The sequence below is a fragment of the Nuphar pumila genome, chromosome 1 (genome assembly GCF_984573655.1).
Source record: "Nuphar pumila chromosome 1, dmNupPumi1.hap1.1, whole genome shotgun sequence".
Taxonomy (NCBI): domain Eukaryota; kingdom Viridiplantae; phylum Streptophyta; class Magnoliopsida; order Nymphaeales; family Nymphaeaceae; genus Nuphar; species Nuphar pumila.
Genome location: NC_143249.1, coordinates 139,414,957 through 139,430,131, shown reverse-complemented (window position 1 = coordinate 139,430,131; position 15,175 = coordinate 139,414,957). Strand labels below are relative to the sequence as shown.

The 15,175-nt window shown below is 37.7% G+C and overlaps 1 protein-coding gene across 1 annotated transcript in view; it reads right to left on the bottom strand.

The window, feature by feature from the left end:
- Positions 1–821: 821 nt before the first annotated feature.
- The window catches only part of LOC149849181 (NAD(P)-linked oxidoreductase superfamily protein), a 63,555-nt gene continuing 49,201 nt past the window's right edge, over positions 822–15,175 (bottom strand). Inside the window, exons 4-5 of the mRNA XM_089998871.1 lie at positions 2,011–2,139; positions 822–1,132 (exon numbers count right to left, since the gene is read on the bottom strand). Coding sequence (XP_089854997.1) covers positions 998–1,132; positions 2,011–2,139 — 264 coding nt within the window. The 3' untranslated portion in view covers positions 822–997. The remainder of the gene's footprint in view (positions 1,133–2,010; positions 2,140–15,175) is intronic.

Below are 15,175 nucleotides of genomic sequence, written 5' to 3'. Positions count from 1 at the left end.
AAAATAATCAAGTTGAGAACCACAGTGAGATTATATATGATTGAAGAAATTACATATTTATCATAATTTCACAAATATTTAAGTATGATATTTGTGATATTTGAATATTCAAAAATAACTTTATGTGAAAGCGTACAATATATACAAAAAAAAAAGCTATTTGCAAAATTAGTGACAAGTGTTTCAAATTTATGTGATTTCGAGAAGCATGTGAGAAACGGTACAAGGTGTTTCGCAAATATATTTATGCAAAATATTTTATTATATGTGAAAGAGTATAATATTTGTGATTTTGGTGGTTTCAATTTCACTAAATTTTGTAAATAAATTTATGTGAATTCACCTAAAAAAAACTTGTGATTTTGTATTGAAGTAGGTGTTGCACATAGCCAACGGATAGTACAACAATTTTATCGCAAAAAAAGCCTAAATTCGCAATTGTGAAATGTAAAAAAGTCTTGATAATGTCAGATATTTGTGATTTTGAACATCGAGAGTATAAAAAATTGTAGGGTTTTTAAAGAATCGGATCAAATTACCCATCCCGATTGATAAAAAATTGTGAGAACTGATCATCATTTTGACAAAGGCTCTCCAAATCTCTCTGGGTCATGGACAGCAACACTTGCACACAAACCAGGTCCATACTAACTTGGACAAATCACAAATGGCCGAGCCTATCAAACAGCCAGGTTTGGAGAGTTTTTCTTTTTTTTTAATTTTTAATCCGGTGGAGAATGCAGTATTGGACTTTCCCTAAATGCCAAAGCACACCTTTTGTTATTAACTCTATTCATTCCTGGAGGCTTTTATAAGCTACCTAAACTGAATTTTCTTGCCCGAAAACTTTAGAAAATTATATACGGAGAAGTAATAAATGGTCCTTCGTAAAAAAAAAAAAAATACGTCACTGTAGAAACAAAGAGGGTGCAGGCGGTATGTGCCTTCGTACTAAAACAAAGATGGCTCTGAATAGAAAATATGGAGGGCCAAATAGCTAGCTTTGTTGGATGCCGCTGGGCCATGACTGGTTTTTCATTGGCTTTAGAATGGCCTGTACTTCCTGCAACAGCTGCCCATCTGCTTCTCCACCAGTTGCAATCTCAGTAGCCGCAGCAACATTATCCCGAACCTGCAAAATTTGCAAGTTAGACAACGTTGCTAGCGTTTCAGTTTGATACATACGTTCAAATTGCAAAAGACGAGTTCATAAGACATGAAAATCCAAGCTTGCATTGCTGTACTAGGTCGACACCCCTGGAGCATAAGAACCAATGACTATTAATTGCATTCTGAAATGTAACAAATTGCACAAATTGCAAATTAGGATAGTTCATCTCCTATTAACCTAAGAATTCTGTTTATGTTACAAAGATGAAGAGGTATCTAAAACTAATGACAGTGACCAAGAGCACAGTCTAAAATCAACCCTGCAGTTTCCTTGTCATAAAATCAGAAACGTGTCCAAGCTAAAATGATCTCATTTAGGCTCTGTTTGGGAGGAAGAGATGAGAGGGGAGATGGTATTTAATGAGGGTTTAATTAATATCACCTACATAACAAGTGTTTGAGAACCCTTTTTTGAGAGATGAGAATGGTGTTGAGAGTGGAGAATGGGTGATGTCATTTTCAATTACATCCTTGTGATCATGTAGTTGACAACTCCAGCCTCATCTCTCATTTTCTTCTCCACTCCCATCAACACTCATCTCCTCTCCAACACCGGCTCCCAAACAGAACCTTAAGTATGCAAGAAGGAACTCATAAAAGCAAAAGAAATGTGAAACACAAGCCATGGTGAAAGAAATTTAAAACACGAGTAGTGCACTTATTTAGGGATAATGACAAGCAGACTTTCCTTGAAAATTAAATATAATAAAAACAAGGACAATCACAAGATAAATAGCTAGAAATGCTTATAAATTCTATCAAAACTTCGAAATTGGATCGTCTATTTACAGTCCAAAAAAGGTTAATATAAGCACAAAAGATGAGTAATGAACACGGAACCTGATTGACGGAGTTCATGCCTACAAGCACTGTAGAAACATCTTTGTTCTTGAGACTGTATTGCAAAGCTAACTTCGAAATTTTTTCCCCCTTTGATTTACAATGACTTACTGCAGCTTGGCATGCAGACTGCAAACAACAAACTAAACCAAGTAAATATGTTTCACATGCAAAAACAAAAGACTAAGAAAATTATTCATAAAAAAGCACAGATTTTCAGATAGATGGATCACAATATGAAATAGGAAGCTGAAGAAGTGTTTCTCAGTTCTAATTACACATGCACTCTATCTAAATAATGTATCCAGCTTGGCTAAAAAATAAATGGAATGTCTTCTGGAATGAACTAGAAAATACAGTCCTCTATTTTGTGTAAATGTTTAGCCAGATGACTAACAACATGCACACATTAAGAAATGAAATCTGTTCACTTCAGTCTAATTGTTACATCCATCTTCTCAGCTTTCACCTCAAAATCTGACACATGAAATGCTTTTTTTGACTAAGGCCTGTCTCAAGCAACAACAAAACTTATTATGGGACAAAGAAACTTCAAGGAATGCTAGGGATCAAATTTCCAGAATATATCATACTTTTTCATTATATGTGCAAAGCTCTATGTTCTTCAGGACCACTATATGAATTGTTCTTTCTGGAGATTCAGAAAATAATTTTGGCATCAACATGGTGCTGGGGGAAATGATTTCTCAGATAGATGCAGTACAGATACAGAACTAATCATTCACTTTCTTATAATACATCCACAGTCACTGGGTCAAGGAGATATTAAATCGGATTTAGACCTGTGCCCACAATTAGGTGATCTCAGACCTAATAGTACACTTCCATTTTTCTGTTTGTTTTTTTCGGTTGTCATATAACAGCTGCTCAATGGTATCTGTCAAGGAAAATTTATTGACAAGAAACTGATCCAGAGCGGGAACATGACACTATCTTAATCCAAGGGATCAACTGGATCCATTTACAATTTGGATTCTTTTCATTTGGGTCTTCATTTTTGTAATGAATATTGGATCTATGTACTTAATCCGTATCTTGATTTAGGAGTTTATTAAAACTAGAATGTTTTTGATTAAATGCTTATTAAAATATGAATTATTAAAACTACAACGTTTCTGATTAAATGCTTATCAAAATAGGAAGTTAGAATCTAGTAGGATTAGAAACCCTTATCTATAAATAGAAGAGAGAACAATTATGAGAGTTAAGATCATGTGATAATTTTCAGGTTCTTTAATTTTTCAGTTCTCCTATTTTCTTGGTTAATTTCTAGTTAATTTCAGCTATTTCTTGCTTTCCTAGATAATTTTAGTTTATAGTATCCTATGGGTGCCTAATCTGAGGGTTTCATCAATGACTTTCTTGAATTCCTTGCATTAATTTGGTATTAGAGCAAGGAATCATCCTTTTGATGCATCTTGATGTTGCGTAGTTGGAGGAGTGGTCCTGACAAAGCTCTTGTGTAAATTGATCGCTTGAAGATCAATATGAAGAAGTCGATTGGCTTAAGAATTTCTGACGCAATGTTTCCTAAATTTTTATGGTCATAACCTTAGAAAGATAATCAAAACATAGCCTCAGATACAGGGTGGTTGGCGTACAACCTGGGAAGTGATGCTAAAAGCACTGCTAAAACCCTAATCTCAAGCCCCAAGCACAGATGCATATAGCAAGGTGAACTTTTTGCTGGTGCCAACCTAGCATGGGTGGGTTATCTGCCAGATACAGGACCCACAGGGCAGCAGAGGGTTTTGACATCACCGTGATTACAAATTTCTGATAATAACCACTGTCCACCCTTTTCCATAGAAGAACAGTAAATAGAGGACATTTCCAAGAGGGTGGCAGACACCAGCGAAATGCCACTGATATAGGCAAACTGGAGCATTGTCCGAATGATGAAGAGATAACCTCAAATAGTCAATGGATTATATTAAGACCAACCATCCAATTTCACCATCTTCAAGAAAATCTAGCAGAGAAAGAGAAATTGGAACTGGGCAGTCTTTCTCATACTAGTAGTAGCTCCTATGCCCGGTTGGATCTCCAGCAATAATTAATGGCTGCCACATCATCCTTCTCTCTCTCCTTTTGCAGCTGCCACTCAGGAGGGATTGGTGGCAACCACCAGCCTGAAACCAGTGGTCTGGTTGTCGGCTGCCATCCCTGATCGGTGGTGCCCCTGGATGCTAACTGAATGTCCTTCTAGCTACATCTCATCTCAAACGGAGAAGGATGTGTGTTAAACCATAAGCCCGCCTCTCTTCACCTCAACCCTATTGTAGGAGGAACTTGATATGGACAAACCAATTCAGTTTTGAATGGGTTTGACTCAAACCACCAATGTCATTTCCCTTTGAACTTGGTTTGTGCTTACAGAGTTGGTGTCCCCTAAGTTTGTACCTTCATTCAACTCATTGATCCTATCATTACACCTAGTGATGCAGCACATCTAGACCAATCCGGGTGTATGTGAGGAGTGGGACCCGATCCGAAAGGCATCCCCGCGACCCCCTAAGCCAAAACAATCCATTTGGATCTAAAAAGGGGTCCAAGGGCATTTTGATAATTTTGCATGATTTAATTTTCTGAGATTTTTGTTCATCCATCTCAGAAAATTAATATTGTTATGTGGTTCGATTTTTGTCTTTTGGAATCATCCGTTTGTAACTTTTTGTTTTTTAATTTTTTTAGGGTGCCGGATTCTACAAATCTGGATAGTTCTAGTGCCCGTTAGGATCTATTTGTGGCACTAGAGGGTGTAAGGGGTAAAAAAATAATTTTATATGTTGTTTTAGCCATGGATCCGATCATTGGATCCAATTTTGTCTTGAATATTAGAGGTCTAATCCATCTAGATCGAAGCCCTCCTATTGGCCAACTCTTTTAGGGTGCCATTGGCCAAAGTGTGAGATGGTCACTTTAGGGTCTAATCAAGGGCCAACCACCTCATCTCAAACCCATTGGTTCTTCTAAAAGTGCCACCATATGGGGCTTTCTTCTCTCTCGTGGCTCTCCATTGGCCAGCCAAGAGGAGAGTAAGACAAAAAATTCAAAAGATGGTCTTTTATTGGCCTCTTGGGAGGTAGCCTCCCAAGGGACCAATGGTAGCCGCAACCACTTTGTTCCCTTTTTAAAAGAGCTCCAGAAAATTGCAGAGGCGTCGTTTTTGCATCTTTGAAAAAAATTCTGGAAAAGTAGAGAAAAAATAGGTGATTTTCCTTGGTGGAACCCTAGCCGTGTGAAGGTGGTCAAGAGTGTTGTTGTTGTTGTTTGAGAATCCTTTTTGTTGCATCATGAAACCTTGTTGCACTTGGAGAAATTGTTGAACCGTGTGATCGTTGCTGTCATTAGAGTCCTTGAAGCTTGGAAACGGATCTTGTTTCAAGCTTATTCGAGTGAACCATGTTTGTGTGATCCTTGTTCGTGTGAGCCTTGTGTGTGTGAACCTTGTTCGTGGAACCATTATTGTTGTTTGTAGACCTTGGAGTCGTTTGTGACATTTTGTGGCAGTCATGGACTGCATCTTCATCTTTGGTGTCCATTGAACCGACGATTCGTGGTGTTTGAGTCAACCGACATTCATCTATTTCGGTTTGACTAGAAACTTAATTATTTTGTTGAACTTGTGTGAATGTCGTTGAATCTTGGATTTGATATTTCATTGTGATAGTTCTTGATTGAGTTCTGATTTTGTGTTTATCATATTTGAAACTTGCTGCATTTTGAAAGATTTCGGTTTTGAGAAATTGTTTTCACACTATCTTGTGTTAGGTGAATATCTCGTGTGTTGCTTGTATTTTGATCTAACCGGAGTTCGGTTAAGAAGAGATATTGACATTGTAGAACATTTGGAAATGTGTTTGAATGCAGTTTAGACACCTAAAGATGAAATCGGACCATAATTTGGTGTGTCTATTCTCGCTATTTGATTTTTTTTGGAATTCTGGTCTGTTTGACCTAATCACAGTATTTTGGGTATATATCTCCTGTTTTGAATCGGATCTGTGCGTGCTTGGATTCGTTGGAAAGTTGACAAATTTTTCAACTTTCGTGTTTTGTTCGTCAGGAGATTATATTCCTAGTCTCTGAAAATGGACCCGAACAGAGAGCTTTGTCATTCCCACGCCAGTGTTCTAGTTTATCAGTCAGTCTTGTTTGAGCTATATCTCGTCACCCCGGTATCAAAAAATTGTGTTCTCGGATTCGTTAGAAAGATAATGAATATATCTTGAAATTTTGTGTTTTGTCTATCGGCAGATGCTATTCTTACAATCTCTAAAAACGGACCCGAACAGAACAGGCAGTTTCCTGAGAGACTGTCTTATTGGCCTGACAGTTAGGTCTGATAATTGTTGTGTATGTCCGAACCCCGACATCCAAAAATTCTGGTTTTTGGTGCGCTGAAAAGATCATTTTGTCATCTACATTTTCTTAATTCTATGTTTTCCCAAATTTTGTGATCTACATTGTCAAGTTTCAGTAGTGACAATCCCTGTCGTATTTCTGAAATCTCAATTTGAAAGCTTCTGCAATAAAATAGTAGGTCCGGTGTCTTGGTCGCGAACCGACTCATGATCGGTCTCCACTATTGTTGGTATCAAAGCTAGTTTAGGATCTTTTCTGATCCTAGTCTGTCCTTGGGTGCATTGGCCATGGTTGGGCGAATGGGAGGTCGTGGTCGAGTTGAGCATGCTTTCGAGAATGAGGTGCGAGACCTTAGGTATGAAAATAGGGACTTGCGGCGTCAAGTCGAGGGATTGACTGGGAGAGTTCATAGGTTGAGACAAAAAGTGAGTCAGTATGATTCTAACAAGGAGTACGAAAAACCTACTCGAACCCATTCGAGTAGAACACATGACATGTTTAGGAGAACCAACTGGGAAGTCGTGATACAATTTGAAATCCCCAAATTTAATGCTTCATCTGATCCTGAAGACTTCTTAGATTGGTTGGGAGAAGTCAAGAATGCCCTGGTGTTAAAGGAAGTTCCTGAATACAAGAAGGTAGGATTAGTTGCCCTTAGGTTGAAAGGTCAAGCTGCTACTTGGTGGAGAGCTTAAGCAAACCCGTGTTCGTTAGGGTAAGAAACCTATTGTTCATTGGAAACACATGGGACGGAATCTTAGAACTCAGTTCCTGCACCATAGCTACCTTAGGGAGTTGTGCCTGAGGTATCTGGTGTTGAGCCATGTGAATTCTTTACATAGAACTACGAGTCTGTGTACTCGTGTGTCTTCATCATCCATTTCCCAACCCAACCCAACCCAACCCATCCATATATGAGTTTGCTACATCGAGGGTTAGGTTAGGAGGTGGTTTTAGAGCGAGAAATGAGTTCGAAAAAGAACCTTAATTTGATGAGAGAATTAAAGATGTCATAGAAGTAGAGTATGAAGAAACGAACCATGAGTCTCACATAGATACGATCTTCAATGAGATCGAAGATGGCAAAGGAGTCGAATTTGGTGTTGATCTCGATGTAGATCCCCAATTCAATGAGGAGATCGAAGAAGAATCCCGGCCTGTATTTGGGGATGCCCTTGTGATTGATAAGGTTCACGAGGAACCTATGTGTGAGATCATTGGTGAACTCATCTTCGATGAATAGAAGTTGAAGAGTTTGACCAAATTTCTTTGATTTTTTATTTAGATTCTCGTGAGGAACCTTACCATTTCATTTTTGACAATCTGATATTCGATGATGTTGATGAGAAAGTCTAAGAAGAATCCGTACCTATTTTTGAAGAGGTACTATTAGTTGATGAGGTTCGCAAGAAACCTATACGCGAAGTTGAGGATCCATCTATTTTTTATGATTGTGAGGGTAGTGAGGATCAACAAGAAAATCATTTTGTCGAGCATTTAGGAGTTAAGAAATAAATTTCTCATATTGAGCCTTTAAAGCGTACAAATATCCATTTTATTGCTAAATGTGAGTTGAAAACATTAGATATTTTGCATGTGAAAGTCCCCAAAAAATTTTGATTTCATCAGGACTTAGTTGCTCTAGGACATGCATTGAGCATTTCATTTGAAACTAGTCAAAATGCATATAGTTCCTTTGAATTATTGATCCTTAGAATGTGTTTCAATTCTAGTTTTGAAAAGAAAATTGCATCCTTTAGTGAACTTAGCATGAAATTTTATCTTTTCTGTGAAATGCTACACATAAAAATTTTACATGATATTCAAAAATTTTCTGAAATTGTGATTGCTTTGCTTGAAGGAAAATTTGTTAAGTATTCTGTTTTAGATACATTTTTGCCTAAAGACAACCGGTTGCAATTTTCAAATATGTTAGAAGAAGTAGAACAGGTGAATTTTGAATTTTGTGAAGCTTTACATTGGAGAACTCAGGTAATTCCCCATCTTGGCCATTTAAATTTTCTAAGCATATATCAGCCTTATTTTTTTATTTCTTTTCAAATTATGAAGTGCAAAATATTTATTGAAGTACTTTTGTGCAGGTGTTATGGAGATCCACTAGAGAAGAATCAGGCTCCGAGGACGAAGCCTTTCGACCCAGAAGGGGATAATGCAATGCATCCGGACCAATCCGGGTGTACGCGAGGAGCGGGACCCAATTTAGAAGGCATACCCATGACTCCCTAAGCCAAAACAATCCATTTGGATCTAAAAGGGGTCCAAGGGCATTTTGGTTATTTTGCATGATTTAATTTTTTGGAATTTTTGTTCATCTATCTCAAAAAATTAATATTGTTATGTGGTTTCATTTTTGTCTATTGGAATTACCCATTTGTATTTTTTTGTTTTTTGTTTTTTTTAGGGTGTCGGATTCTATAGATCTAGATAGTTCTAGTGCTTGTTAGGGATTTATTTGTGGCACTAGAGGATGTAAGGGGTAAAAAGGTAGTTTTATATTTTGTTTCAGCTATGGATCCGAATATTGGATCCAATCTTGTCTTGAATATTAGAGGTTCAATCCATCTAAGTTGAAACCTCCTATTGGCCAACTCCTTTTGTAATGCCCGCAATTTTTCGAAGAATTTTCTTGAATTTTCCCACTTTTCTTTATTGAATGGTAAATTAAAATTTTTAAATTTTGGTAGGCACTGTGTTATAGGGTTTGTAGGACTTAGAAAAAAATTCTAAGCATGAAGAAAATACTCATGCACGCCCAAGGGTCTCATCGACCCTATAGAGTTTCGAATTTTTCAGAAATTATTTCTGAAGAATTTGAATTAACCTTTTAAGGGATATTTAAAATGAATAATTTAAATAAATAGAAGTTCAAAAATTTATGGGTGAAATCTATTCACACTTAAGTCTAATGACATTTCATATAATTCCACATTTGAATTTGTAAAGAATTGAATTTGCATTTAGTTTGAATTAATTAAGAATTTCATTTAGTGGAATGGAACTTAAAAATTAATTAAATTATATAATCTGGTAGGAGTCCATAGGTCACATCCTATGTGGCACTCCTACCTAAACTTTAAAATAAAAAATAAAAAAAACTTGAAATGCAAGAGTTAAAATAAAACTTACCAAATTTTATGGCAAGATTTGATCTTGCCTTGTTTTCCAAAACAAGACTCCATAAGGGGAGGCGTCACCCCCTAGAGAGTCCAATTTGAAGAAGGGGTTGGACCAAGAAGGAAAGAAAAGAAAAAAAAAGTACAAGTTTATGAAAACTTACCTAGATCTAAGATCAAGGGCTAGAATTAACTTCAACCCTAATATTATAATAGAGGAGGGGTTCACGCCACCCCCAACTTGCCCTCTTTTTATTTTTTTTCTAAATTTTCTTTCCCTTTTCCAAGAAATCCCTTCTTTTCTCCCCTTTCCCCACACCAAACCCTTAGTGTTTTCACCCTTGGCTCAGCAAGGGAGGCATCCATGATCACGTGAGGAGCGTAAGGAGGTCGTAGGTGAGGCCGTCATTCGTGTTGGATGGCTGATTCGTGTTAGATGAGCGATCTACTAGCGTAGGACCGATTTTTCGTCAAAAAGGTAGGGAGTTCTATACTCTACATGTAAAACGAAATTCGTGGGTACAAATTCCTTCGATTTTTCATAAGTACATATCCTAAACCATGCCTCTCGCACGTGGGTTTGGCTTAGGGCTGACTATGCATGTCATATAAAGGGGTTTTCAAAAGAAAACCCCTCTAAAAATCGTTTTCTCTCAAAACTGATTCCTCAAAAAATAAAACCGTAAAAACTACAAAATACGCATATTACCCAATTATTTTTCTGTATATTTGGATTTGGATTAGTAGATTATGTTCATACTAATGTGCTGTAAAATTTGAAACGATTTCCATGGTTTTCATAGGAAAATACATGTTTTGTATTACCCGGTTTCTCAAAAAAAAATGGTAATTACATATTTCCAGCCTGACACCCGACCGATAAATCGCTCGTATCTTCCTCGTCCGGAAGAGTTTTAACGAGCGATTTGTTGTGTTGGACAGCTAACAAAATTTTGCATCTACTGTTAAATTTTGAGCCATGTTCATGGAATGAGCATGGATCTGTGACAGTCGGAACAGAAAAGTGTAGGTCTGCACCAAAACTTTTGTAACTCCCTCATACGAATGAATTTTTACGAACGGTTTGTGGTATTGAAAAGCTGACAAAATTTTTTACAAATTGTGAAAATTTCAGCACTCACCATCGACTGAAAAAAAATTTGCAGCTTCTGTAACAATCGGACAAAGTTGGACTTTTCGCAAATTTAGTGAAAGGTTTTTTCTTGTTATTTGTTACATCATATTTGTTCCAACATGTTTAATAGGTTAATATTAGGTTTTATTGATGAAATATAAGTTTTATTGATGAAATATAGGTTTTATAAGTTCTGAAAATTTGTTATATGCATGAATCCATGTTCTTGTATTCAAAAAATTGTTTTAAAGAAGGTTTTGGCAAAAACGTCTTTAGGGTTTTGATGTTTTTGATAAAGAGAGTTGAATTGAGCATGTAGAATGGATTATTTCATGTTTAGCATTATTAAACATGTTATTGCATAAAGACTTCATGTTTTCATGATTATTTAGGGTTTTGTATGATTCTTGCATAGATGTAATCATATTTGAAATATTTCTTGAAGGTTTTGTGATTCTTAGATGATGTAAATTATTGTTTTAACAAAATTAACATGAATCTGATCAAATAAGCATTATATGATGATAAAACAATGTCCAGAGTATCAAAAATGGTGATTGTATGGGTTTTTACGTTGAATCTTATTCTTGCTTGATGGATCTTGCATGAGTTTGAATCTTGGTTTTCCTGTCCTCGTTTTTTATCCTGACATGTTTCAAAAAAAATTGATATCTCCATAAAAACGAAGCCAATAAATTAAAACAAAAATACTGGAGTGTTCTACACATCAAGGGCTTGAATTTAGAATCTTGTTTCACTTTATTTGGACCAGTATTAAGGCCGAACGTCCATTGCAACAGAACACAAGTTTTTTATCATGTCTACAAAACTGCATACTGTTCCGACCCACGTTTTTTATGGCTCTAAAGACCCAACCAAGACTGATCAAAATAAAATAAGAAAAATTTGGGTAAAAGCTAACATGAATAAGATAATCCTGTAAAAAGAGTTTTGTGAAAAGATTTCTCTATAGGCCCGTAAAAATTCTCCAAATAGGGATAAATTTTTGTAGATGAAAGGATTTGTCATGTATTTTTCCTTAACAGGGTTTAGTCTCGGAATTTTTCTAATTTTATTACAGTGATTTTTTTCGGTTCTGTTTCTTGGACTATTTTTCTGAGACGAGGTATTCACAGTAAAATTGGCAGTGTAATTCGGTTCCTATGATTTTCGGTAGGTTCTCCAAAAACGGGCTAACAGAGATCCGAGTTTGCACAATATGACATGTGTGGATGCTTAATTATATTTGATATTATGCATGCAAAGTTATGAAAGTTTATCATGTTGTTTATGTATATGCGCACATATTTGCAAAGTGAGAAATACAAGTATGTTATCAAATGCAATATTTTAAACTCGCATCCATTGGTCCCGAAGTGGCCGAATCATCCTTAATGGATTCTAATATGGTATTGCATGTAAAACATTTAATTTAAACAAGTGAAACCTGTAACAGTAAAGTAAAGGCTTGCAAGGAGAGGGCAAGCGGTACAAATGGCCTCGTGGGAATATGTCTTTGAGCACGGAAGGTTGCTCCTTCCCAACTACGAAGATAGGGGAAACCCTCTGTAATAGACTGCAGCGTAGGGGAAAGAGACTCATGAGTGAAAGTCTGATGCATCAGGATGGTGGTGTTGGAAGCTTCTCTCGCACTTGTCTCCCTCATTCGGTACTGATAAAAGGTGTCTGGTCAGGCCAAAGCCACCTACGCCACGACCCTGATCCATGTATATGCTTGTGTTTGTACCCATGGGGCTAAGAAGAAGAACCTAAGTATGTGTGCAATAGAAAAGCATGATATGCATCATATAAGAAAGAAAAGATAATTAAAGATAAGAATTGGTTCATGTATATGAATGGCTTCTGCATTGGTAAGTAGATGCATTTTTTATTGTTCATGAATTTTTACTTGTTTAAGTTTGAATGATGGATAAATGTTAACTTTTGCAATTACATGTTCACTTGAGATATTTGCAATACCTGTTAAACTTTGTCGTATTTGATTTGTTAAATGCATGAAAATCTAAAGTAATTCTTGCTTATGAATTCTAGATTACATGTTTTGTATAGCTCTACTCTATTGAGACAAGTTTCATGACCCTATGAAATTTTAATGTTTTTCAGGAAGTGAGTGAGTTCACGTGCGATGGCGTGAGGTTGCGACGAAGACCGAGTCATACCTTTCTCAAACCTCCGAAGTTCTGGAATAAGAGCATTTTAGTTGTTCAAAAACTCTGATATTTGATTTGATTTGATAATTAGACTTTTATTATTAATGTTGGACATATGAACATTTATTTCATACATGAATATCTAATTTCTAAGTTCAAATGCACATGTGAATGTGAATGTAAACGAGAAGTAACGCGCCAAGTTTTAGTCCAATTTGATTATTCAGCTGCAATTTTATAAAAGTATTTAAAAGTATAAAAAAAAAATCCACGATTTTCGGAACTTAAAAATTGAGGTGTTACAATTTTAGTATCAGAGCAGAGGGAAAGTGTGGCTCAAAACTTGTCCAACCGACCACTATTGTTGTGAGTATGTTTTAACTTTTGTGTTTATTTCATGATTGGTATTAAAATGTATGCAAATTGCTTGTCATTTATGAATTGTGCAAAATTAGAACTTAAAAGCCTAGTAGGGTAGTCAGAATAAATAAAGGGCTTATGCAAAACTCAGAAGTTAATTTTATTTAAAAAATTTGTTGTAGATGTCTTCACGACAACCTTTTGGTTGGACTGCCCAGAGGGACTTCCTCTTGGAAGCCCTTGCTACGCTTACTACCCGATGTCAGGGCCTCGCTGATTACGGAGAGAATGGCAATGGCAATAACAGCCATCACCCTGATGGCAATGGAGCGACTAGCTCTGCAACCCATGGAGTGTTTTACAAGCGCTTCATAAAACTGAGTTCCCTAGCTTTTACTGGGAATGAAGACCCAAACATAGCAGAGGAGTGGGTCTGTGCCATCAGCAAGATCTTTGAGATCCTCGAGGTTCTCGCTGAGAGGCAAGTCTCCTTCGCTACCTACCAACTCCAAGGTGATGCCAAGAGTTGGTGGGAGACTACTTGTGAGGTGTGCTACACACAAGAGGAGCGATGTGCACTGATCTGGGAAGAGTTTTCTGAGGTGTTTCTAGACACCTACTTTTCCTAGTTCGCTCAAAATCACAAGATGCAAGAGTTTTTGGATCTCCAGCAGGGTTACATAAAGGTGGCGGAGTACACCACACGATTCCGACACTTGGAGAAGTATTGTCCGCACACATAAACTACTGACGAGGCACGGGCAAAGAAGTACGTCCACGGATTGCGAGACGGACTGAGGACCCGTGTGCTTACTAGTCGTCCTCAGAACCTCAACCAGGCTATCGAGATGGCCATGGTGCTTCAAGTGAGAAAATAAAAACTTGATCCTTTTAGTACCCAAGGACAATCCCCAAATAGATAGTAACAACGGTTTTCGTGTTGCAGGATGACTGGGAGTCTTCTAGGAAGACTCGGTCAAAGAGGGCGAACGGGTCAAAGGGCAATGGAAACAAAGCCCCTAGACCTACTGTCAAAACGAGTAGAGCGCCGCCAACGAAGGCCAGGGTGCAGCGGGGGGGTACTCGACCCCAGCAGATGGTTGTAGTATGTTCGTACTGCAAGAAGATTCATACTGGAGTGTGTCAGGGCAACGGGAGCTTACATAAGATGTGGCAAGATGGTGCACTTCATCAAGGACTACCCTAAGAAGTCGGCCTAAAAGGGAGCGATCACCACACCTTGGGGGCAGACACAGCAACAGCAGCGACCCCAAAAGCCCCAGCAACATCACAAGCAGCAATCTCAGGCTCAGGGACAGAGGAGAGCAATCGGACGTGTCTACGCGACTTCTGTAGAAGAGTTGCAAGAGGATGCGAATGTCATCGAAGGTACTATTGTCATTGCAAAGTTCGATGTTAAGGTTATGTTTGACATAGGTGCTACGCATTCGTTTGTATCTACATGGTTTGCTCAATTACTTGGCATCACACCAATCACATTGGATTATATTTTGGAGATAATCACACCATCGAGCGATAGCTTTATCGCTCATACCTTTCTACCCTATGTCACATGGGTGCGGGTGCGGGTGCGGGTGCGGGTGCGGAGATTCGGCACTTCCAAAAAACCCGGGTGCGAGGTTGCGGCAGGGGCAAAAATGTAAAATATATATAGAGAGAGAGAAGGGGGTCCGGGGGTTCCCCCGGCACGGGTCGGGGGTCCAGTTTTTTTTTGCTGGTGTGTTTGTTTGAAGACTTGTTACCCACGTTCTGCTTGTTGTGTACTTTGGCACAACGGGACAAAATTGATGAACCGAAAGGATTGGCAATCTGATCGACCCAGCCTGCTGCGTTCTGTTGACTGTCATGATTCAATCATGCCTGAAACTCCCTGGTCTTCACGAAAAAAAATATAAGCGAAAGGTTTGATGTGGTTTGTTGGAGAGAGTCTTCACGAGGCCTACGACTCCACTGCC